This window comes from Saccopteryx bilineata, chromosome 4, assembly GCF_036850765.1.
Source record: "Saccopteryx bilineata isolate mSacBil1 chromosome 4, mSacBil1_pri_phased_curated, whole genome shotgun sequence".
NCBI classification, from domain to species: Eukaryota; Metazoa; Chordata; class Mammalia; order Chiroptera; family Emballonuridae; genus Saccopteryx; species Saccopteryx bilineata.
Genome location: NC_089493.1, coordinates 288,832,331 through 288,854,424, shown reverse-complemented (window position 1 = coordinate 288,854,424; position 22,094 = coordinate 288,832,331). Strand labels below are relative to the sequence as shown.

The following is a 22,094-nucleotide window of genomic DNA, read 5'->3' as shown; positions in this document are numbered from 1 at the left end:
ACTACCTCCGGCCCCCCAAACTCCACAGAACTGACCAGAGTAGCTTATAAATAGACCTAAAGCTTAATTATTCTTAATTGTTTATAATCTGAAAATGTCTAGGCTAGATATCAGTACTAAACACTGTCCTGTTTTCCAAAAAAAGGCCAAAGGCCTGAAATGGGAAACAAGTGCATAAATATTAATAAAAATAATTTTAAACAGTGATAACAGTAGCACAAAATATACGTAATTTCTAAGAGCTAATAAATCATTATCACTATAATTAAAAACAAGATTCACTAAAACCAAGTCAATAGTTAACCTTTAGTAGCACACTAGCTGCAGAATGTCATGGAGCCACCTTGAAAATGACAACTTTTTATCAGTTTGTCTTATGTTAAAAAATGTTTTCAACTTCTTACTATAGTAAATACATTCTAATTTGGTCACTGATAAAAATTTTTACCTAGTCACTTTGCACTTTAAAAATGCTATTAAAAGTCTTTGGCAAAGCCCCAGGCAGGTGTAAACATTTCGGTGTTCACGTCCAGGCCAGAGGGGCCAGTACCTGCTCCTGCCCCGACGGCAAGTTCTGCCAAGATTGACCTCAGCCACCTAGATCTGCTTCACTGAGCAACGTGTGCGTGTCCACTTCAGACATCTTTTACTCCAGGTTTCTCAAAAAAAAGACCCGCTGCAGACCAGTGCGTCATCCCCCAAATCAGACCCACTCTCAGGAGCATTTCTGCTGTGCCCGGAAGCCAAGCTGCTACTTGGGGGGGCCAAGGGGCCCACAGCAGAGCCAGGTCCTCAGCGCAGCCTCTGCCCTAGCACAGCGGCCAGCTCATGCATGCTAATACCTGGACACAGCTCAAGTAACAGTGTCAGGAGGGATGCTCTGAAGTCAAAGATGCCAAGGATGGGCAGGCTTGCCCGGCTCCAGCAGGATCCAGGCGGTCCCAGGTGGGAGGCGTGACCGCGGCCAGCCGGATGCCGGGCAGCCAGCTCCAGGAAGGCAGGGAGCGCTGCTGCGAGTCAGACTCTCCAATCCACGTACCCCCTTGGCTGCACTTTTCACTAGTATCAAAATGTCTTACAAAGTTTCAAGAGAGAAAATGAAACCAAATGAACCAACCATTCCCTTCACTTTTGCAAGGCACAGGCACTTAGAAACGTGGGTGGTAGATGCATGATTGAGCTCCCTCATTTCATGGTGTTGGGAAATAAAACTCCAATTAGTGTGCATGCGCACAGGCTTAGGAACAGTTTCTCTTGTAAAATTAAAAACATCTAAATGTATGTCTTTCAATAATCACTCTGCTATAAATACTATGTTTGCACTTAATTTTAAACCTATAAAAACCCTAGGCATTTCTCACTACTAGATAAATGCTCATTTCATAAGTACTAATTTCAGAATATGAAATCTAGTATATTTACCATACTATGAATTAACAATAAACTGATAGGAAATATTTTAAGTTCACAGTTCACATACAAAGCTTTATATCGCATATTAAAAAAAACCAACATGAACCTAGAAAGCAGCTTATAGCAACTTAAGACTGTCCGTGTAAATTCCTTGGGTTACAAAGTGCTTGGCCGGGACGCGAACTCCCAGGATGTGGTCACAGTAGTGTCAGGACCGCAAACCCCGTATCATTACTGCGCCTGCCCAGACTGGGGGCGGCAGACAGGTGGGTGCTGTGGGTTTGCCTGTAAGGTCTGTAAGAATACCATGAAACTGGGTGCAGCTGGGGCCAGGGTCCCGACGTCGGTGGCACTAGGGAGTGAGGCCACCACGGCTGCCGTCACCACTGGAGGGGCTGGCCCTCGCAGTAGGGGCACTCGGGCGCACTGGCCGCACAGGGCTTGCAGAGCACATGGTACTGGCAGGGCAGCAGGACGGTGCCGCGGGCCCGCTCCCCACACACCACGCACTGCTTGGCTCGGAGCTGGAAGATCACCTGTGGGGCAGATAATTCGGCAAGGTCACGGAAGGCCCCTCCCCACCACTGGTCCCTGGCTTGCCCAGAGGGGACTCAAGAACACACGAAGATAATGACCCCTTGGCTGGTGCAAGAAGGCTCTGGCCTGGGGTGGGACACCCATGCCAGGGGTCAAACTGGGGGTTGGAGCTGCTATTCCATGAGTCCCTCGGGCAGACGACTGGCTCCTGGGGGCAAGCCTGCATGGGAAGGGCTGGGCTAAGATGGAAGTCTGGCCCCTGTGACCTGCGGCTGGTGGCTGCCGAGTGCCAGGATCTGGGCTAGGTGGGACCCTGACCCTCTGAGATCCAGCTCTCCAGCCAAGGGAACGGCCACAGCCTGAAGACAGGGCCTCAGAGGCGATGCAATCAGGTGTGTGCAGGGCAGCCAGACCCTGGCCGCAGTCAGCGCAAGTGGGGAGAGTGTCGAAAGGCAGGGAACCTTCCAGATGCTCTGAGTTCTAGCAAAATGCCCAGTGTGAAAACAGCAGGCTTTATGCTACTCCAGAAAAAAACAAAGAATGAAATCGGGCAGGGAGGTGACCATTGACATACGTCAGTCATACACCATGCTTCCAACTGCGTGGCCCAAGAGGGGCGTCCCCTTTATCCCGGAGGGGCAGAGCCAGCCTGGCAGGGAGGCAGTGCACACACCCTCACTGGAGCAGAGCATGAGCTGCACTGGAGGAGTGGGGTGTGACGGACCACGTGGGGGGAGAGCAGGCCTGGCCAGATCCCAGTGACACCCCCCCCCAGTACAGGGGGCAGACATCAGGTACCCTGGGAACAGAAACCAGGAACTCACCCCGTCCACCGCCTCCAAGTCCAAGCGCAACTGACTCTGCAATGAATGCAGCTTGGGCAGCGGGATAGCACCGATGTCCGCACAGCCCTGCAGCCCTGGGAGTGTGGACACGCCCCGGCCTTCCAGCTTCTCCTGCAGCTGCCTGAACTGGGCCTCCACCTCCTCCTTCTTCTGCAGTGCCTGCTGCCGGGCACTGTCGGCGGCCAGCGCCCGCTCCTTGGCCTCCTTGGCCTCCCGCTGCCATGCGTCACAGGCCTGAAACGCCGGGGGGGGGGGGGGGGGCTGCTGCAGTAGCTGGCATGGGGGCGGGCCCCTGCACCCGCACTGCGCTTCTTTCGCCTGGGCCCTGCCCCAGAACTCACCTGCTTCACTTGCTGCCAGGACTCCTCCCACTGCCGGATCTTCCTCTTGGCCTCGTCGAGCTGCCGCCTGACCCGGGCCAGCTCAGCACCATTTGGACTTGCACTTGCAGAGGGTGAGGGGCCAGTGTTCAGAATGGGAGAGGGGCTGGGAGAGAAGCTGCCGGAAACGAAGTCCCAGATGCTCCCAGGGACGCTGTTCAAACCTGAGTGCGGAGGAGAAAGAGGTCAGCCCCAGCTGTGCTAAGACATCACAGACATCTGCCAGGCAGGCTCTGGGACCTATGGGGCTCCACCAGCAAGGGTGCTGCCCCTGATCTTCCAACCTGGCCCCCCTTCCACCCACCTGTGGGGTTCAAGACAGAAAGGAAATGCATTCAGAACTTCAGTGACTGCACCATGTGGAGCAGCACCGCTCTGACGCTGGGCCCAGGAGTCCTTTCACACGTAGGATCTTTAGGACCACAAAGAGCTTTTATTTAAAGAACTCTTGCCGTAGAAAATGACACCTGTTGGTCGAGTCATGAGTTGCTTAACAACGGGAAATACTTTGAGACATGTGTCATTAGGCAATTTTGTCACTGTGCAAACATCAGCGTGCACTTACACCAACCTAAATGGTCTAGCCTATTACTCCTGGGCTACAAGCCTGTACAGCATGTTACCGTACTGAATACTGTAGGCAGCGGTAACACAACCTCGTATCTAAACATAGAACAGGCCCTGGCCGGTTGGCTCAGCGGTAGAGCGTTGGCCTGGCATGCGGGGGACCCGGGTTCGATTCCCGGCCAGGGCACATAGGAGAAGCGCCCATTTGCTCCTCCACCCCCACCCCCTCCTTCCTCTCTCTCTCTTCCCCTCCCGCAGCCAAGGCTCCACTGGAGCAAAGATGGCCCGGGCGCTGGGGATGGCTCCTTGGCCTCTGCCCCAGGCACTAGAGTGGCTCTGGTCACGGCAGAGCGACGCCCCGGAAGGGCAGAGCATCGCCTCCTGGTGGGCAGAGCGTCGCCCCTGGTGGGCGTGCCGGGTGAATCCCGGTCAGGCGCATGCGGGAGTCTGTCTGACTGTCTCTCCCTGTTTCTAGCTTCAGAAAAATACAAAAACAAACAAAAAAAAGTAAACATAGAACAGGTAAAGATACAGTGTAAAAGATAAAAAATGGTACACCTGTATAGGACACCCACCATGAGTGGAGCTGTGGGTGTGTCAGTGAGTGTGAGGGGACGTGAAGGCCTAGGACAGGACTGGACATTCCCACAGGCTTAGTGAGCACTGCCCCACGAGCCCACCTGCCTGCTGCTTCCTTCAGACGAGGTTAGAACAGAACATCAAAGCCGTCAGTGCTGCTCCATGAATAGCAATGTGGGCTGGACTAATAGAAACTGACTGGGTAAGCTGTAGATCACCTTAACAGTAACTGTCAGGGGGCCCTGGCCAGTTGGCCCAGAGGTCGAGTGTCAGCCCGCCATGTGGAGGTCTTGGGTTCAATTCCTAGCCAGGGCACACAAGAGAAGCACCCATCTGCTTCTCACCCTTCCCCCTCTCCTTCCTCTCTATCTCTCTCTTCCTCTCCTGCAGCCAAGGCTCCACTGGAGCAAAGTTGGCCCGAGCACTGAGGACGGCTCCATGGCCTCCGCCTCAGGTGCTAGTATGGCTCTGGCCAAAACGGAGTAATGCCCCAGATGGGCAGAGCATTGCCCCTCGGTGGGCATGCCGGGTGGATCCTGGTCGGGCGCATGCCCCCCAACTTCTCACTTTGGAAAAATACAAAAAAAAATAGTGACTGTCAGAGGGAGGGAAAGGTGGTCTGAGGGTCAGAAAGAATAAAAGTGAAGACAGAAAGATGAAGGAACACAGGCACGGTCACGGCAATATGGTTTTGGATACTGCGTGTTGGAGCAGTTGCAAGATTAAGGAACTTTGTGGTATTCAATATTTTGACTTTGGAAATTTGGTTCCATTGACTCATCTGGTGCAAAGGGCTTTCACTGGTATTGAATGGGGGGGGGGGCACTTATCTATGCTTTACATCATTACATCCTAAAAATATATATTTTCAAAATATAGGGACAGGCTGTCTTCACACTACCACAGAAAGCTTTTTCTAAAGTGGCAGTGGCACTTAATACTTGTTAAAGCCACTCCTGGCCTGACCAGGTGGTGGCTCAGTGGATTGAGCGTCAGCCTGAGATGCTGAAGACCCAGGTTTGAAACCCCAAGTCCCTGGCTTGAGCGTAGGTTGCCTACTTGAGCAAAGGGTCATTGGCTCGGCTGGAGCCGCCTGGTCAAAGCATATATGAAAAGCAATCAATAAACAACTAAGGTGCCACAACTATAAGTTGATGGTTCTCATCTCTCTCCCTTCCTGTCTGTCTCTCTCTCACTGGGGAGGAAAAAAAGCCACTCCTGTGGAGCTGTGTCCTTGCACAGGACGTCTGTCCTCAACAAAGAATTTAGAGCAATGTACTCGGAAGACCCTTACGCTGACCTGGCAGGGCCGCAGGTGCACTCTGTGCTGACACAGCTCAGTGACTGGCTGGAATGGAGCCTGTGTACTCTAACCTGAGGTGCTGTGACAGGAAACCTACTACCAAGCCCCACAGACAGTGCTCCCACCAGGAAAAAAAATTCCTTCCTCCTGAACCACATATCCTTCCATTTCTTATAGATAATTCAGCTCCACTATACTCTTACAAGACCACCGTCAGACATGTGTCCATTGTTGAACCGAAAAGTCATTATGTGGTGCATGACCATTAAGGAATCAAACGGATATTTTAAAATATTAATTCTTTTGCCCTGGCTGGGTAGCTCAGTTTAAGGTTAGAGCATTGTTCCAATACTCCAAGATTGTGGGTTCAATCCCCGGTAAGGGCACATACAAGAACCAATGAATGTATAAAAAATTGGAACAACAAATTAATATGTCTCTGTCTCTCTCTTTTGCCTCTTCCTTTCTCTCTAAAAATCAATGAATAAATTTTTAAAAAACATTAATCCTTTAAAAGTATAACAGGTTAGGCCCTGGCTGGTTGGCTCAGTGGTAGAGCGTCAGCCTGGTGTGTAGGAGTCCCGGGTTCGATTCCCAGCCAGGGCACACAGGGGAAGCGCTCATCTGCTTCTCCACCCCTCCCCCTCTCCTTCCTCTCTGTCTCTCTCTCCCCCTCCCACAGCCAAGGCTCCATTGGAGCAAAGTTGGCCCGGGCGCTGAGGATGGCTCTGTGGCCTCTGCCTCAGGTGCTAGAATGGCTCTTGATGCAACAGAGCAACGCCCCAGATGGGCAGAGCATCACCTACTGGTGGGCATGCCAGGTGGATCCCGGTCGGGCACATGCGGGAGTCTGTCTGACTGCCTCCCCATTTCCAACTTCAGAAAAATACAAAAAAAAAAAAAGTATACCAGGATACATTAAACAAACATTTTTCAATGAAAAAATAATGTAAAACAGAAAATGGCAGAGTTTCCTGTTTTCGCAAATCTGTCTTCTCCTGCGATGGGTCTCTGGTGACATTGCACCTCCGCAGCCTCAGACTCCCCTGCACAGGTGAGTGAGCAAGGTAGGTCACGCTGTAGTGTTATCAGGACCATGTCCCGGGCACACGGAGACGCTGACAGAGGTTGACGAGCAAAGCCCTGGTCTGAATCCCAGGGCACCACCAGCAAACCAGCAGAGACGTGGACAAGGGGTCGCCTGGGATCAATGCCAAGGCCACAGCATGAGAGTGTACAGGGCAGCATGGCAGAGCTCTGAACAGTGGGGCCAGCGAGGGAGGACAGCCGCCCGCACCTCGGTTTATTCGACAGAGAACTGTCACTGTAGGGTGTCCCTCCCCCGGGAAGCCCAGCTCACCTAGGGAGTTGTAGGACGCCGAAGAGCCCAGCACCCTGGGCTCTGACTTGAGGGGCGGCGGCTGCTGGGGGGGTGTCATGGCCGAGGAGACAAGAGGCCCCGACAGGGACTGGGAGAGCGAGCTGAGCGGGGAGGTGGACAGCGACGACGAGGAGTGCAGGGACGGGGAGCGGGCCAGGCAGCCCGGAATGGTGACCGGCTCCGAGCCCCCCAGCGACCTCTGACCTGCACGGAGGGGAGGGCAGAGTTCGTGAGAGGCAGCAGGAGCCCTCTGCCCGGGAAACAGCAAAGCACTGCCTCTGAGCTAGGGAGCAGCCACCAAGGCAGAGGGACAGAAGGGACGGGGTGCTGGGGACCCAGGCCTGCAGCGACCACGTGGAGGTGCAGACTGAATGCCCCCCACACTGACACAGGGCCATAGTCCTCAACCACTCAAGACAAGTGGCAAGTGCACAGGACAAGGGGTTTGGCGGGCGTCCTGCAGAGGCAGGACACCCACTAGAACCTGCCAGCCAACTGACCCACTGGCATGGTGGTCCCAGCACTTTAAGGACCCCCAGAAATGGAGCAATTTGTTCTAACATCAAAAGAAAAAGAGCTTTTAGGTCAAATAAAATGATTCAGTATATGTTAACATACCCATTTTCACACCAGTGCGGTGGTTAAAACATCTCAGAAGACTGTGAAGACTGGCTGTCCCTGTCCCCCATCATTCTGTACACCCCAACACCCCGTCTCTGCGGGACTGCTTTGCTCAGATGGAGGTAAACTGAGGAGGTGGGAGGCTGGTCCTCAGGGGCCTGGGGGAGGGGACTAGGGCCTCTCCCACCCTAGAACCACTTGAGGATTCTTGAAAGGCAACTCCCGGTCAGCCCAGGCCACCCTGACGAGAGCACCGGTGTCGCTGCTCTTACCTGTGGGTCCCAGGTCACTTCCGTCCTGTTCATCCAGCTCCTTATCCAAGGGAGTGAGGCTCACATCACTAAGATGAAGATCTAAGGCGGAACCAACAAAATACGGTGTTATTACACTGAAGCACGCAGCGCTGAGCAGAGAGAATGCCTGGCTCCCGAGGGAGCAGGGCCATCCCGCTTCAGAGCCGGGAACGGGCCAGGAATACGCCCCCTGCCCCCACCCGACAGCTGCTTCTACGTTCAGACTTCTAATCACTGGGCATCTCCACAGGCCAGGGACACACCATGAAGACCCTGATCAGACCTGCTGCTTGCAGGAGTGAGCTGGGCTCCTGGAGGCTCTGCCTCTGCCCTCCCCCCCCCCCCCCCCCCCCGCCGCTGCCTGGTGCCAAGTGTCACAGAGTCCCTTGGACCTCATCCTACAGCAACATCAAGTAAAGCTGCCCAGAGGAGCCAGCGCGCAGGTCTGGCCGTGTCCTGCACTGAGCTTTGCCCAGACTCCAGGCCGCGTCAGAGGGACAGCTGTGTCCCCTGCATAGGGTCATGTCAGAAAGTGGTGGGGGCCCAGGCTGCAGGAAGAAGCTTCTGGGCCGGAGTTATTTCAAACAACTGCCTTCAAATATAAGAGCTGAGCAAAGGCTGACCCAAGGGACAGGGGAATCCACCTGCACTGGAGAGACAGCTGTGCCTTTTTAAATGAGACATTTAATGTAATGAGCACAAAATACAGGACAAGAGATGTGCAACTTCCAGAGAACGTCAGTCCCCACAGCACACGCCAATCTGTGGGGAGCCGGCTATGGCACGCATGTAACGCACACTCGGGGTCCAGCCCAGACAAGCGTCCCTGGCTGCACTGTCCCTCCAGGCTCCTCCCGTGTGAACCCTGTGTGCTGACCACAAGGAGGGCCCCTTGTCGATGACGGGTGCTCACGCGTGCACACCCGAAAGGCGTCAGCTCCGGCCTCTGTGGGGTGAGGCCCGTTGTGCGCCCTGGAAGGCAGAAGTGGGGGGGAGCTCGTGTCAGGGACGTGAGGGAGCAGCACTGCCTGGCGAGGCCCAGGACTTGCATCTGTCTCCTTGTTCCATCTCTGCGGCCTGTGGATGCGACCCCCACCTGCCTCCACTGGGAACCAGGGCCTGGAACAGAGGGAGGGCCTTGCTCCCTCAGCCAGAGAGGGTTCCAGGGAGACACTCGGAGGGCCTCCACCCCCTACTCCCGGAGCATCAGAGCCAAGCTGCCAAGTCCCCCGGAAAACCCTGGCTCCCACACTACCTGTCACCAGGAGCAGTGGGGAGGCACTGGGACTCGGCCCACTCGCAAGGAGAAACTATTCTCACAAAGGTGTTAAGGGCTTCGAAGGTCTTATCTGGAAAGGGGTGAACACTCAGGGGGCTCCATCGCCCACCCCTCAGCCAGGAGGCCTCAGAGTGAGGCGAGAAGATGTTGAGCCTGTGCCACTGACCCTGCAGATACCTAATCCTGCAAGGATGACCTTGAGGGGACAGACAGCAGGCCCCAGGCCGGCAGCGCCCCAAGCTCTTTAGTCCCTGGGAAGGCAATGGAAAGAGGGAACGTTCCCAGCTGTGACAACAGCAGAACGAGACACTGCCCTTCCACACACAGCTCCTTCACATGTCCCCAACATACCCAACGCCACAGCCAGGGACCAGGCAATGGGCACACGGCCTGACATCAGTCCCGACTGAGAGACCTAACTTAGGGAGACCTTAGGGTGGGGACCCACGGGGCAGCGCTGACTTCTGGCCTTCAGGGTCTCCCTGTGTGCGTCCCTCTCCCTGTCAGCTGTGCTGCTCAAGCGCTTCCCTGCAGTCAGGTCCTCCCTCTCCACAGGCAGCTTCCTCCAGCATCCAGGAGCAGAGGCCTTTGTGGCCTTTGTGTCTGGGGGCTGCTGGAACCAAGACCAAACGCCGGGCAGCTTCACACACCACAGATCCCTTCTTCCAGCTCTAGAGCTAGAGGCTGAGATCAGGGTGCACTGGGCTGCATTCCCTCTGGAGGCCCCGTTCTGCCTCTTCCAGCTTCGGCCTTGTCAGCAACCCTCGGCCTCCTAGGCTGGTGGATATATCACCCTCTCTCTGCCTCCATCATCACATGGCTGGTTCTCCTCTGTGTCTGAGTCCAAATCTCCTCCTTCTTATAAGGACAGCAGTCATCTTGGATTAGGGCTCATGCTAATGACCTCATTATACCTTGATTACATCTGCAAAGACTATTTCCAAATAAGGTCACATTCCTAAGTCAGTGGTGGGGGTAGGACTGAGGCATATCTTTTTGGGGAACATAATTCAACCCACAACAATGGAGACCACCTGGAAACACCCCCTGCCCCATCCCATCCATCCCCTCCAGGCCGTGCTGTGGTGCTTGAATGGGCACCTCGCACAGACCAACGGCCCAGACCTCTTGGGACCTCTCCACCAACCAACCCATGTCCTGTTGCTGTGACATTCCATAGTCTCTCACTTGCACCTGCTCTCAGGACACAAGCACAGCCCTGCCACCTCTGCAGCCCCTCGCACAAGCCTGTCCCTGTGACTGACCCCTCCCCTTCTTGCCATCCCCAGTCTCCAGCTTATTCTTCAAATGGCTGTCCAGGCCTTGCTCTCCAGCCCTGTGCCATGCCCCCAAACCCCTCTGGTCAAAGGCAACTCCTGCTCTCTGCCTGTCCTTCTCTCCCTCCTCTGCCTGGGGCAACCTCTTGGCCCTCCCCACCCCCCTGGGAGTACAGCAGCCCTTCCATGTCCAGACACATGGTTTCTGCAGCCCTCACCCCCAGATGCCATAGACACCTCTCAATACGCAGCAGTGCCGCCTCCGACAAGGGAGAGGCCCCTCACTGCAGTACTGGCACCGTCTCAATCTGTGCACAGGTGCCTCCCTCAAGCCGGTACACCTGGGACCACCCAATGAGCAGGACCCGAGGGGGCCCTTAGCTCCTCCTCCTCCTCTTTCTCCTCCTCCTCTTCCCTCACACATGTCAGGCCCCAAGCTGCAGCCATTTCTGCAGGATGCCCCTTCACCCTGACCTACACTGTCATAAGACCTGCTTCCCAAAAAAGAGCTTGCACCTTGGCATACAGGTCAACAGTTCCTGGCTAGGCTCTGCCTCACCCTGTCCCATTCTGCCTCCCTTGCCCCAAGCCTTGTTCCCACCCCAAAATGGCTCCTCCTTTGTCCTCAAGCCACAACAGTGCTTTAGACTGCAGCCTGGCACAGCTTCCTTTAGCTTTACTAGTCCTGAGAGAACTCCTGCTCAGCCTCCAAAACCCTTAGAATCTCCCCACGCTCACTCCAGCCCGTCATCCTAGACTGTGCAGGTGCCCATGACCCACAGCTGGCTGATGAGCAGACTCATCCTGAAGAGCGAGCACCTTAACCGCCCACCCCTTCACTCTGCCCTCCTCCTCCACCTTTCCGGGGTCCCTGTGCTGCAGCCAGAGGAACGGAGGCCCAAACCCACCCTTCATGAACTGGCCTGGCAAATCTGCTCAGCCTGGGGTCCCAAGGCCCTGTCCTGAACGTGCTGGTCAGACAGCCCTGAAAACATGGATTCTGCCAGCATCTGCAGCCCTGGGATCAGGTTAGGGACGGTCAGCTTCAAAGCTAGCAGAGTTCCAGAAGCAGTTTTTGAAAAACAAAGGCACAAATGAATGGACAGACGGGGAAGCAAACTGACTGCAGCCGGGGTTTCTCACCTGAAAGTGATTTATCTTACCATGCTCCCCCAGCCCCACCCATGACTGCACACAGGTGCACCCCGGTTGCCCCCTCAGGAGCAGAGGTGACACAGAGGGGCCAACCCTCACCTGACAAACCACAGCCTGCACTGGCTCACCAGGTGGAGACACTGCTCCCAGGACACGTCCTGGCCCACTTTCTGTCACAGTACTTCTATCATCCTGCCACACCTTGCTGTTCTCTGATCTCAGGCCCAGGTCTCCCAAAATATTCTCTTAAAGGAAAAACTGGCTTTTTAAAAGACACTCAAAATCCAGATGAACCCACGTACATAAACTGTGCCATCTGACCCAGAACTGGCCTTGCCAAATACCAGGAACCGCCCAAATGTTAATGAGAAATTAGCTGAAAGCTGCTGAGTAATGGCCCTGGCAAAGCCCGGTTCTTGACGTGTCATAGCACATTAGAGAGGCACCGCAGTCCCCAGGGTCAGGGTACACACGGGGACAACGCACACAGTGTGCAGAATTAAAGGCCACATTAGGGGACCCAGAGGGCGGGCGGGGGGCAGCTCCCTCACCCACCGGTCCGGGCAGTCCTCCCCCAACTACAAGACAGAGAAACACCTGGCACACCTGCTGACCTGCGGGTCTGAGTTTCCGACAGTGCAGGCGCAGCCGGCGATCCGCAGACTTAGTCAGGAAACGGTCCTCTCCTGGGAGCAGGAGACCCACCTCCGCCAGGTGATGAAGGCTCCGTGGGAGAAGCCTCGCGGCGGCGCCCACACAGAGACCAGCGGGCGCCTCCGCAGAGCGGGCTCCTCTGCACAGCAGCCTCAAGAGGGCATATCTGCATTCCCCTCACTCCGCACCCCTAGGAAAACCGGTTCCGAGCCCTGCTTTCACACCTGGCGCGGGCGCCGAGGGCCGGGGCGAGAAGCATCTGGAGGGGAGGAGGACCGAGCGCGAGGGAGGAATGCCGGCGCGTGGAGGGGGCGCACCTGGGGAGGGAGACTGGCGCACCACACCTGAGGGGGGCGCACGGCCGGCTCCGCAGCTTCGCGTAACGACCACCGGCACCTGGAGGCGTGGAGCTGAGGATGCTGACTCACTGCCGCTACTGCTGTCCCCGCCGCCGCCACCTCGGAGGATTCAAATACGGCCCGCGGCCCGCCCACCCCGCGCCGGCCACGCCCCACGAGTGACGCAAATATTAGACGTGCCCCGCCCCTGGCCCCGCCCCGATTACGCAAGCTTTAGCCCGCAAGGGTCTGCCGTGCGAACAATCACGGCTCCCACTGCCCTTTGCCTCTGGCCACGCCCGGCATTGAACTCCTCCGGTTACTATTTTAATGGTCACTATTTTAATCTGAAACCAGTTCAGATGCAGTGAAAGGCAAAGGAAATGATATCTGTCAAATGGCTCTGAAATTATTCCATTCAATCCATTAAATACAGAATAGTCTGGAAATAGCACCTAATTTTTTAAAAGTTTACTATAAATAAATAAACAAATGATTTTAAAGTGTATTCTTTTGATTCAGTGCATTAATGATGATATAACCTGAATGAAACCATACTACAGGAAACAACAAGGCATTCTACACCTGTTAGCCCTAAAGCAGGTGGGCTGGGCACTCCCGCCCGGAATCCTGAGCCCAGGTAAGGGCCCCCCTGGGGTGAAGGTGCAGTTCTGAGGACTCCAATACTTCCCACAACTGGGGCAGTATTAGGGTGTAACCTCACATGTGACCTCAGGAGGGGGAGCACAGAAAACCTGAGGATCGCACTGACAGTAGACGCTCATTATTCTAACAAGAGCAACAAAAATGTATTGTCTGTGCAGGTAAGCAATGTTCATCCTGAGAAAAAATTCACCTCTTCGCTGCCTGGTAGTTGGTTCAAGAAATATTTAGGGCCTGACCTGTGGTGGTGCAGTGGATAAAGCGTCGACCTGGAACACTGAGGTTGCTGGTTCGAAACCCTGGGCCTGCCCAGTCAAGGCACATATGGGAGTTGATGCTTCCTGCTCCTCCCCCCTTCTCTCTCTTTCTCCCCCCTTCTCTAAAATGAATAAATAAAATCTTAATAAAAGAAAAAAGAAATATTTAGGTCAGTGAAAGAACATAGCAAGATGGTCAGTGACATTCTAAAACAGGCCGAGGATGTCCCTTACGTGTTAGATAATGGCTGGGAAAATGACTAGAAATATACTAACTCCAGTCTTAATTCAACACCTGTTCAGCGAGGCCACTTTCAAATCACAGGTACACCTAGTTCTATTTTTTCCACTCGTTTAGGGACAAGAACTTCACTTTCCAAAGTAAATGTCTCTTATGCTCAAAATTTACTATTACTACCTTTATATTAGAGAAAATGAGCTTTATTTAAAAAGAATTTTGAGGCTTATCCATAACAATAAAATTCTGTGCTGCGCAGGCTGGGCCTCTCATTGCAGCAGCTCCCGTCCTGCCAATAGCCATACTTTCGCAGCCAACCCTGGGACAGAAGATTTGGAACTGCCACAAACAGAAGACCTTTCCTGAGTCTCCAGTACTTCTCTGAGTACCAGGACTGAGATGTATGTAGTGAGGGTCAGTCGGCAATACAGAGAGCCCTCCACAGATGCCAGGTGCCCCACTTCCCAGATGTAGCCTGAGGGGGCCAAGGGGACAGGCACAACCCCCCCACCCCCCCACCCCCGCTGAGCAGCTCTTCCCTACACCTCCGAGACAGCCCCCACCTGAGCCCAGAGCATCCATCCAGGCTGCCAGACAGGTTCCAACCAGCCCGGCTCCAACCACATTGGTCCAAAGTCCACAAACCCTCAATGACTCCTAGCAGCTAAGGACCCCCTACAGCTGTTAGCCACGCCCACAGCCTTCCTGCCTCATCTGCACTCCCGCCCCACCCTTGTCATGGCCCTCCACCTTCCATTGCCCTCACTGCCCACCCAACTCCCATTGTAATTTCTCTAAAGCCTCCCTTTCTCTGCCTTGCCCTGGGGCCTGTGCAGCTACCTCCACCAGAGGGCTCCTCATCAGCTCTGTGGCCCCAGGCTGCTGGTAAGTGTTTCCATGATTGCATACTATACAGCCAAAGAGACAGATGACCAAAACACATGTGGCTTTTCCACCACAACTTGCTTTCCGAAACCTATCCCTAAGCAGATTATTCCCAAAATGCTACAATGTAAGTGCTAAGAGAAAGCATGGAAATGAGAGTCTTGGGCTTACCTGGGACAGACTCGAGAGCACTGCCAGTGGGGTCTAGAGGGTGGGCACGGGCCGAGAGAGCAGGCAGAGCGGTGGGGGAGGAGCCGCTGGAGCCAGCACTGGATGCCAGGCTGGATGCCACACTGGAGCTCACGCTGGGAGCAAGCGGGTGAACAACTGTAAACACCGCCAGGTGATTCTGTGCAAAGACACAAACAAGATGAGCAGATGCACCTGCACGGACAACAGCAGCGTAACCTTAGTGCAGAGTCACAGACAAAAATATTGGCCGACTTCTATACCCAAAGCAAAACATAAAGAAAGCGGACATTTCCCCTAAATGTCTAGTTATTTACAATTACCATAACAAGCAGACTTGCTAGCTGTCAATCACCAGGGATGGGCGCAAATGCATCTAGAAAGTGTTTGGCCTAATGAATTGCTCTTCCGAAAGCTATTTTCAAAAGCAGGCATTCAGCACTAGAAAGAAACGCACTGCCAGACAAAGGTAGAGAACCAGCCACCTTCTGAAAAAATGAATGGTCCCATGACCTCACTATCCAAGAAAAGTAAAAAAGCATTAACTCATTCCACTCAGTTGTTCCATTTAGTTATGTACTCATTGGTTGCTTCTAATATGTGCCCTGATCAGGGATCAAACCAGTAACCTCAGTGGTTCAGGACCAATACTCCATGGAGCCACCCAGCCAGGGCCCAAGTCAGATTCTTTTTTTTTTTTTTTTTTTTTTTTTTTTTTGTATTTTTCTGAAGCTGGAAACGGGGAGAGACAGACAGACTCCCCGCATGCGCCCGACCGGGATCCACCCGGCAAACCCACCAGGGGCGACACTCTGCCCACCAGGGGGCGATGTTCTGCCCCTCCGGGGCGTCGCTCTGCCGCAACCAGAGCCACTCTAGTGCCTGGGGCAGAGGCCAAGGAGCCATCCCCAGCGGCTGGGCCATCTTTGCTCCAATGGAGCCTCGGCTGTGGGAGGGGAAGAGAGAGACAGAGAGGAAGGAGGGGGGTGGGGGTGGAGAAGCAAATGGGCGCTTCTCCTATGTGCCCTTGCCGGGAATCGAACCCGGGTCCCCCACACGCCAGGCCAATGCTCTACCACTGAGCCAACCAGCCAGGGCCCCAAGTCAGATTCTTAATGAACATCTTGTCAACTTTCACCTCTTAAGAAAAAACCATCACAAAATAACTAAGTTGTACATTTACTTCAACTACACTATCCTTCTGCTGATTTCCAATATGTTTCAGAAGCTTCTAAAAGAACGTGACCAAATAACTTGCTCCTGATGGACATGTGGGAGAAAAACCTGCCAAGAGGTGCCCTCAGGTAGAGCGGCCAGAAAACCAGGAGAGAAGGAAAGGAGAGGTGTTGCCCATGTAGAAAGTTAAAATAAAGAGCACCAGAGACAGTGACAACTGGTTGAAGTCCTGGCCAGAGAGATGAGCATTTGCTGCCTCCCACACCACGCCCCCAGGCCTTGCAAACACTTACAGCTCTGCCTTTTTGACAGTTGGATAAAAACATGTTTTGAGTCCTTAGGACAGAAAAAAGAATTGTTTCTCTCTCTCTTTTTCTTTTTTAGCCGGAGAGACAGAGACTGAGAGAGGGACAGATAGGGACAGGCAGGCAGAAAAGGAGAGATGAGAAGCATCAACTCTTTGTTGTGGCTCCTTAGTTGTTCATTGATTGCTTTCTCATACATGCCTTGACCAGGGACAGGGGTCCTACAGCAGAGCAAGTGTCCCCTTGCTCAAGCCAGCAACCATGGGGTTATATCTATGATCCCACGCTCAAGTGAGCAACTTCGTGCTCAAGCTGGTGAGCCCATTCTCAAGCCTGCGACCTCGGTTTTATAAACCTGGGTCCTCAGCATCCCAGGCCGAGGCTCTAACAACTGAGCCACCACCTGGGCTGGATCCTTTTTCTTTTCTTTTTTTTAAATTTAAGTGAGAGGCCAGGAAAGAGACTCCCACATGAACCCCTACTGAGATCCACCTGGCAACCCCTTCAGGGGCTGATGCTCTGCCCATCTGGGGTGCAAGCTCACAAATACGCTATTTTTAGCTCCTGAGGTGGAGGCTCCACAAAGCCATCCTCAACACCCAGGGCCAACATGATCAAATCAATTGAGCCATGGCTGTGGGAGCAAAAAAGAGAGAGAGAGAGAAAAGAGGGAGGGTAAAAGAAGCATATGGTTGCTCCTCCTGTGTGGCCTGACCAGGAATCGAACCCAGGACTTCCACATGCTGGGTCAACGTCTACCACTGAGCCAGTCGGCCAGGGTCAAAAATTATTTCTCAAAGTAAATCACCAGGGCTGGCTCCAGTTCTCACCACCATTGCAGTACATTGATCTCAACAGAGACAGTGCAGGGTAAGTGTGAGCTGAACCAGCACTGGGCGACTCTGGGCTCGCTGAGGAAAGTAATTAAACACGTGCAGAGGAGATCCTAGGAAGCCGAGAGGCACAATGTCATCATATACTTTCTCTGTGCAGATTGGTTGGTGGAGCACAAGAAGCAGCACCCAGATGCTTCAGTCAATTTCTCTGAGTTTTCTAAGAAGAGCTCAGAGAGCCTGACCTGTGGTGGTGCAGCAGATCAAGCATTGACCTGGAACACTGAGGTTGCTGGTTCAAAACCCCAGCTTGCCTGGTCAAGGCACATTTGGGAGTTGATGCTTCCTGCTCCTCCTCTCTTCTCTATCTCTCTCCCCCCTCTCTAAAAAAGAGTAAATAAAATCATTAAAAAGCCCTGGCCCACTGGCTCAGTGGTAGAGCGTCAGCCTGGTGTGTGGAAGTCTCGGGTTCAGTTCCTGGTTAGGGTACACAGGAGAAGCGCACATCTGCTTCTCCACCCCTCCCCCTCTCCTTCCTCTCTGTCTCTCTCTTCCCCTCCCGCATCCAAGGCTCCACTGGAGCAAAGTTGGCCCGGGCGCTGAGGACGGCTCCATGGCCTCCACCTCGGGCACTAGAATGGCTCTGGAGGAAATGGAGCAACACCCCAGATGGGCAGAGCATCACCCCTTGGGGGGCATGCCGGGTGGATCCCGGTTGGGCGCATGTGGGAGTCCATCTGCCACCCTCCCCCCTCACTTCGGAAAAATACAAAAAAAAAAAAAAAAACCTGCTCAGAGAGGTGCAACACCATGTCTGCTAAACAAAAAGGAAATTTTAAAGAAATGGCAACGGCAGACAAAACCTGTTATGAAAGAGAAATGAAAACTTACATCCCTCCTAAAGGGGAAACAAGAAGGGAGTTCAAGGAGCCCAATGCACCCAAAGAGGCCTCCTTTGGACTTCTTGCCCTTTTTTTTTTTAATTTTAATTTTTTTTTAAACCTTTTAAATTTAGTTTTTAAAGAATACAGTATTTTTTTAAACAATTTTTTATTTTATTTATTCATTTTAGAGAGGAGAGGGAGAGGGAGAGAGAGAGATAGGGGGGAGGAGCTGGAAGCATCAACTCCCATATGTGCCTTGACCAGGCAAGCCCAGGGTTTTGAACCGGCAACCTCAGCATTTCCAGGTCGACGCTTTATCCACTGCGCCACCACAGGTCAGGCTGGACTTCTTGCTTTGTTCTGAGTATCGCCCAAAAAGCAGAGGAGAGCATCCTAGCCTGTCCATTGGTGACACTGCGCAGAAGCTGGGAGAGATGCAGAAGGACTCTGCTGCAGGCGCCAGCAGCCTGAGGGGAAGGGGCAGCCCAGCGGGAGGAGAAGTTCGGCAAGAACACTGCTGCACACTGAGCTCCTGGAAAGCCGGACGCGGTGGAAGGGGGTCGGTGAGGCCAGTAAAAGCAAGAGAACAGAGGAAAAGGAGGAAGATGAAGATGATGATGATGATGATGATGATGATTAAGTTGGTTCTAGAGCAGTTTTTTTTCTAGTCTATAAAGCATTTAACCCCCTGTACACAACTCCCGCCATTTATTTAAAGAAACAACTTGAAAGGTACGGCTGTGTAAGATCTGTTTTTAAACCGTACAGTGTCTTTTTGGTCTAGTTAACACACTACCGAATGCGTCTTTAGATGGCCCTGTCCTGGTGGTATTTCCAATAGCCACTAACATTGCCTGGTACAGCGTGAGGGTTGTTAATAGGCACAGGAACTAAAAGCAGGTTCTTGTTGGCAAAGCACATTAGTTATGGGGGGATGGTAGTTTTTACATCTTCCGTTGTTTCTGATGCAGCTTATACGAGGTAACTGTTCTGTTAACTGAATTCCCCTCTGTAATTGCAAAAAAGCTGCAGCTGTTTTGTTGACATTCTGAATGCTTCTAAGCAAATATAATTTTAAAAAAATTAAAAGCAAACAAACTAGGTTTGGACAAGCCCAAAAGCTGGGTTGGGCAGAACAGAAAGAAAGACTCCCAACTCTGCTGAAGCCTCAGGGCAGTGGGAGGCTCAGCGAGAAGTGCCCCCTCAATCTTCCGAGGAAGGGAAAACAGTTAACAAAACCTGAAAGAGGCCCTGGCTGGTTGGCTCAGCGGTAGAGCGTTGGCCTGGTGTGCAGGAGTCCTGGGTTCGATTCCCGGCCAGGGCACACAGGAGAAGCGCCCATCTGCTTCTCCACCCCTCCCCCTCTCCTTCCTCTCTGTCTCTCTCTTCCCCTCCCACAGCCGAGGCTCCATTGGAGCAAAGATGGCCCGGGCGCTGGGGATGGCTCTGTGGCCTCTGCCTCAGGCGCTAGAATGGCTCTGGATGCAACAGAGCAACGCCCCAGAGGGGCAGAACATTGCCCCCTGGTGGGCATGGCGGGTGGATCCCGGTCGGGCGCATGCAGAAGTCTGACTGCCTCCCCGTTTCCAGCTTTGGAAAAATGAAAAGAAAAAAACAAAACAAAAAAAAAACCCTGAAAGAACACACCATTAGTCTCAAATGTGATAATAAGCTGTGACCTAAAGAAACCAAGCCAATTATTTTGGATGCTGTCTGGGCTGAATTGTGTCCCCAGAACTTCCTATGTTGGAGTCCTGGTCCCTCTGAGTGTGACCTCACTTGGACACAGGATCTCTATTTTAGCGAGGCAATTGGGTTAAGATGAGGTCATATAAGGTGGGTCCTAATTACTATGACTTTTGTCTTTATAATAAGGGGAGATTTGGAGACAGACCACAGACACAGGGAAGATGATGAGAAGAGACAGGCCAAGGACAGAGGTCTGGGGCAGATCCTGCCCACACCCTGATCTCAGACGTCCAGCCTCCAGGCGGGGAGAGAATGAACTTCTGTTGTTTAAGCCCCAGTCTGTGGTGCTTTGGGACAGCAGCCCGAGGCCTCTGACACACTAGTTCCATCTTGCTAGTCTTACTTCCCCGTGGAGAAAACTTCCAGAAGTTTGTGTTTTGTTGTTTCCAAGGCAGACCTTGTTTTACCGCACTTCGCAGATGTTGAATTTTTTATGAACTGGAGGCAAGACCTTCCACCAGCACAAGGGTTTTGACCCACTTGACTGCACTGGTCTGGGACTGAACCCACAATGTCTCCAAGGTCTGCCCGCACAACGCAATTGTTTAAACATCAAAATAAAGGACACTCAAAGTCAAATCATCATCTGTCATTGTATATTTGTCCTCCTTTACTCCTTCTCCATAACCACTTCATTTTTATCTATTTGTACCTATTGACTTTGGGTGATGGGCACATAACACAATCAATCAACAGTTCGAATGCTGTAGAGATGTTTACCTGAAACCTATGTACTTTTTTTTTGTATTTTTCTGAAGTTAGAAACTGGGACGCAGTCAGACAGACTCCTGAATGTGCCCAACTGGGACCCACCCGGCATGCCCACCAGGGGGCGATGCTCTGCCCATCTGGGGCATTGCTCCGTTGCCTCTGAAGCCATTCTAGCACCTGAGGCGGAGGCCATAGAGCTGTCCTCAGTGCCCTGGCCAACTTTGCTCCAATGGAGCCTTTGGCTGCAAGAGGGAAAGAGAGAAACAGAGAGGAAAGAGAAGGGGAAGGGTGGAGAAGCAGATGGGCACTTCTTCTGTGTGCCCTAACCAGGGAATCAAACCTGGGACTTCCATATGCCAGGCTGACACTCTACCACTGAGCCAACCAGCCAGGGCCAAAACCTATGTACTCTTTATTGATCAATATCACTCCGTTAAATTTAACTTCTAAATAAACAACAACAAATAAAACAAAGGACACATGGAATAGATGACTTTAAGAAAATAACTAAAAACATAAATTACACACAGACATTACCCAGGTCACTTTGTGTCAGGAGTGAGCATGAGAAGTACCAGTAAATCAGGAAGTCGTAATGCAGGCCCGTGTCCACATTAGCACAAAGATAACATGAAATCCCGCCTTGGGAGTAAGGTACCTGCTTGCTGTCGTGCTCACTGGCTTTCTGGCTGCCTTCAGCAGGTGAGTCCCTCCGCTTCGCCTGCAACAGAAGAAGAAAAACACGGTTGATTAAAAATATACAAAGACCTAAGCATTGCTTCAGAATGTAGAAAATGACATGTACTAATGTCTCATAAAACAGAAAAGGCCGCCTGACCAGGTGGTGGCGCAGTGGATAGAGCATCGGACTGGGATGCGGAAGGACCCAGGTTGGAGACCCAAGGTCGCCAGCTTGAGCGCGGGCTCATCTGGCTTGAGCAAAAAAAAAAAAAAAAAAAAAAAGCACACCAGCTTGGACCCAAGGTCGCTGGCTCCAGCAAGGGGTTACTTGGTCTGCTGAAGGCCCGCGGTCAAGGCACATATGAGAAAGCAATCAATGAACAACTAAGAAGTCGCAACGACGCAACAAAAAACTAATGATTGATGCTTCTCATCTCTCTCCATTCCTGTCTGTCTGTCCCTGTCTATCTCTGCCTCTGTAAAATAAATAAATAAATAAAAAATAAAAAAACAGAAAAGGCCTTCAAACTGGCTAGCCCCTCCTCAGTTCTCCTGAATTCCATTCGATTTTTGATTCCAGGTCTGTGTGAACGTGGTATGTTAGCTCCATGGACCCTGAATTCACAACATGGACAAACCACAGACAAGCATTTCACTCCAGGGTTGTGGCCCCCAGAACTAGGGAGGTTTGGGGAAAGTTTTTTGGGTTTTTGTGGTTGGTTTTTTTTTTTTGAGAGAGAGAGAGTGAGAGTCAGGAAGGGAGAGAGATGAGGAGCATCAACCTGTAGTTGCGGCACTTGAGTTGTTCATTCATTGCTTCTCATACGTGCCCTGACCTGGGGGCTCAAGCCAGCGACCTTGGGCTTCAAGCCAGTGACCATGGGATCATGCTGATGATCCC

The 22,094-nt window shown here is 52.7% G+C and overlaps 1 protein-coding gene and 1 pseudogene across 4 annotated transcripts in view; one reads left to right on the top strand and one right to left on the bottom strand.

The window, feature by feature from the left end:
• Positions 1–627: 627 nt before the first annotated feature.
• UNKL (unk like zinc finger) overlaps positions 628–22,094 on the bottom strand; it is a 47,544-nt gene continuing 26,077 nt past the window's right edge. For 2 of the 4 annotated variants that reach the window (XM_066275361.1, XM_066275362.1), the window contains 7 exons: positions 21,171–21,233; positions 14,837–15,014; positions 7,899–7,979; positions 6,985–7,209; positions 3,137–3,339; positions 2,775–3,029; positions 1,661–1,949 (listed from right to left, as the gene is read on the bottom strand). In XM_066275361.1, coding sequence (XP_066131458.1) covers positions 1,794–1,949; positions 2,775–3,029; positions 3,137–3,339; positions 6,985–7,209; positions 7,899–7,979; positions 14,837–15,014; positions 21,171–21,233 — 1,161 coding nt within the window. In that variant the 3' untranslated portion in view covers positions 1,661–1,793. Of the gene's footprint in view, positions 1,950–2,770; positions 3,030–3,136; positions 3,340–6,984; positions 7,210–7,898; positions 7,980–14,836; positions 15,015–21,170; positions 21,234–22,094 lie in introns of all 4 variants that reach the window. The other 2 variants (XM_066275364.1, XM_066275363.1) reach the window with 2 other exon arrangements.
• LOC136334085 (high mobility group protein B1-like) lies at positions 16,124–18,692 on the top strand (annotated as a pseudogene).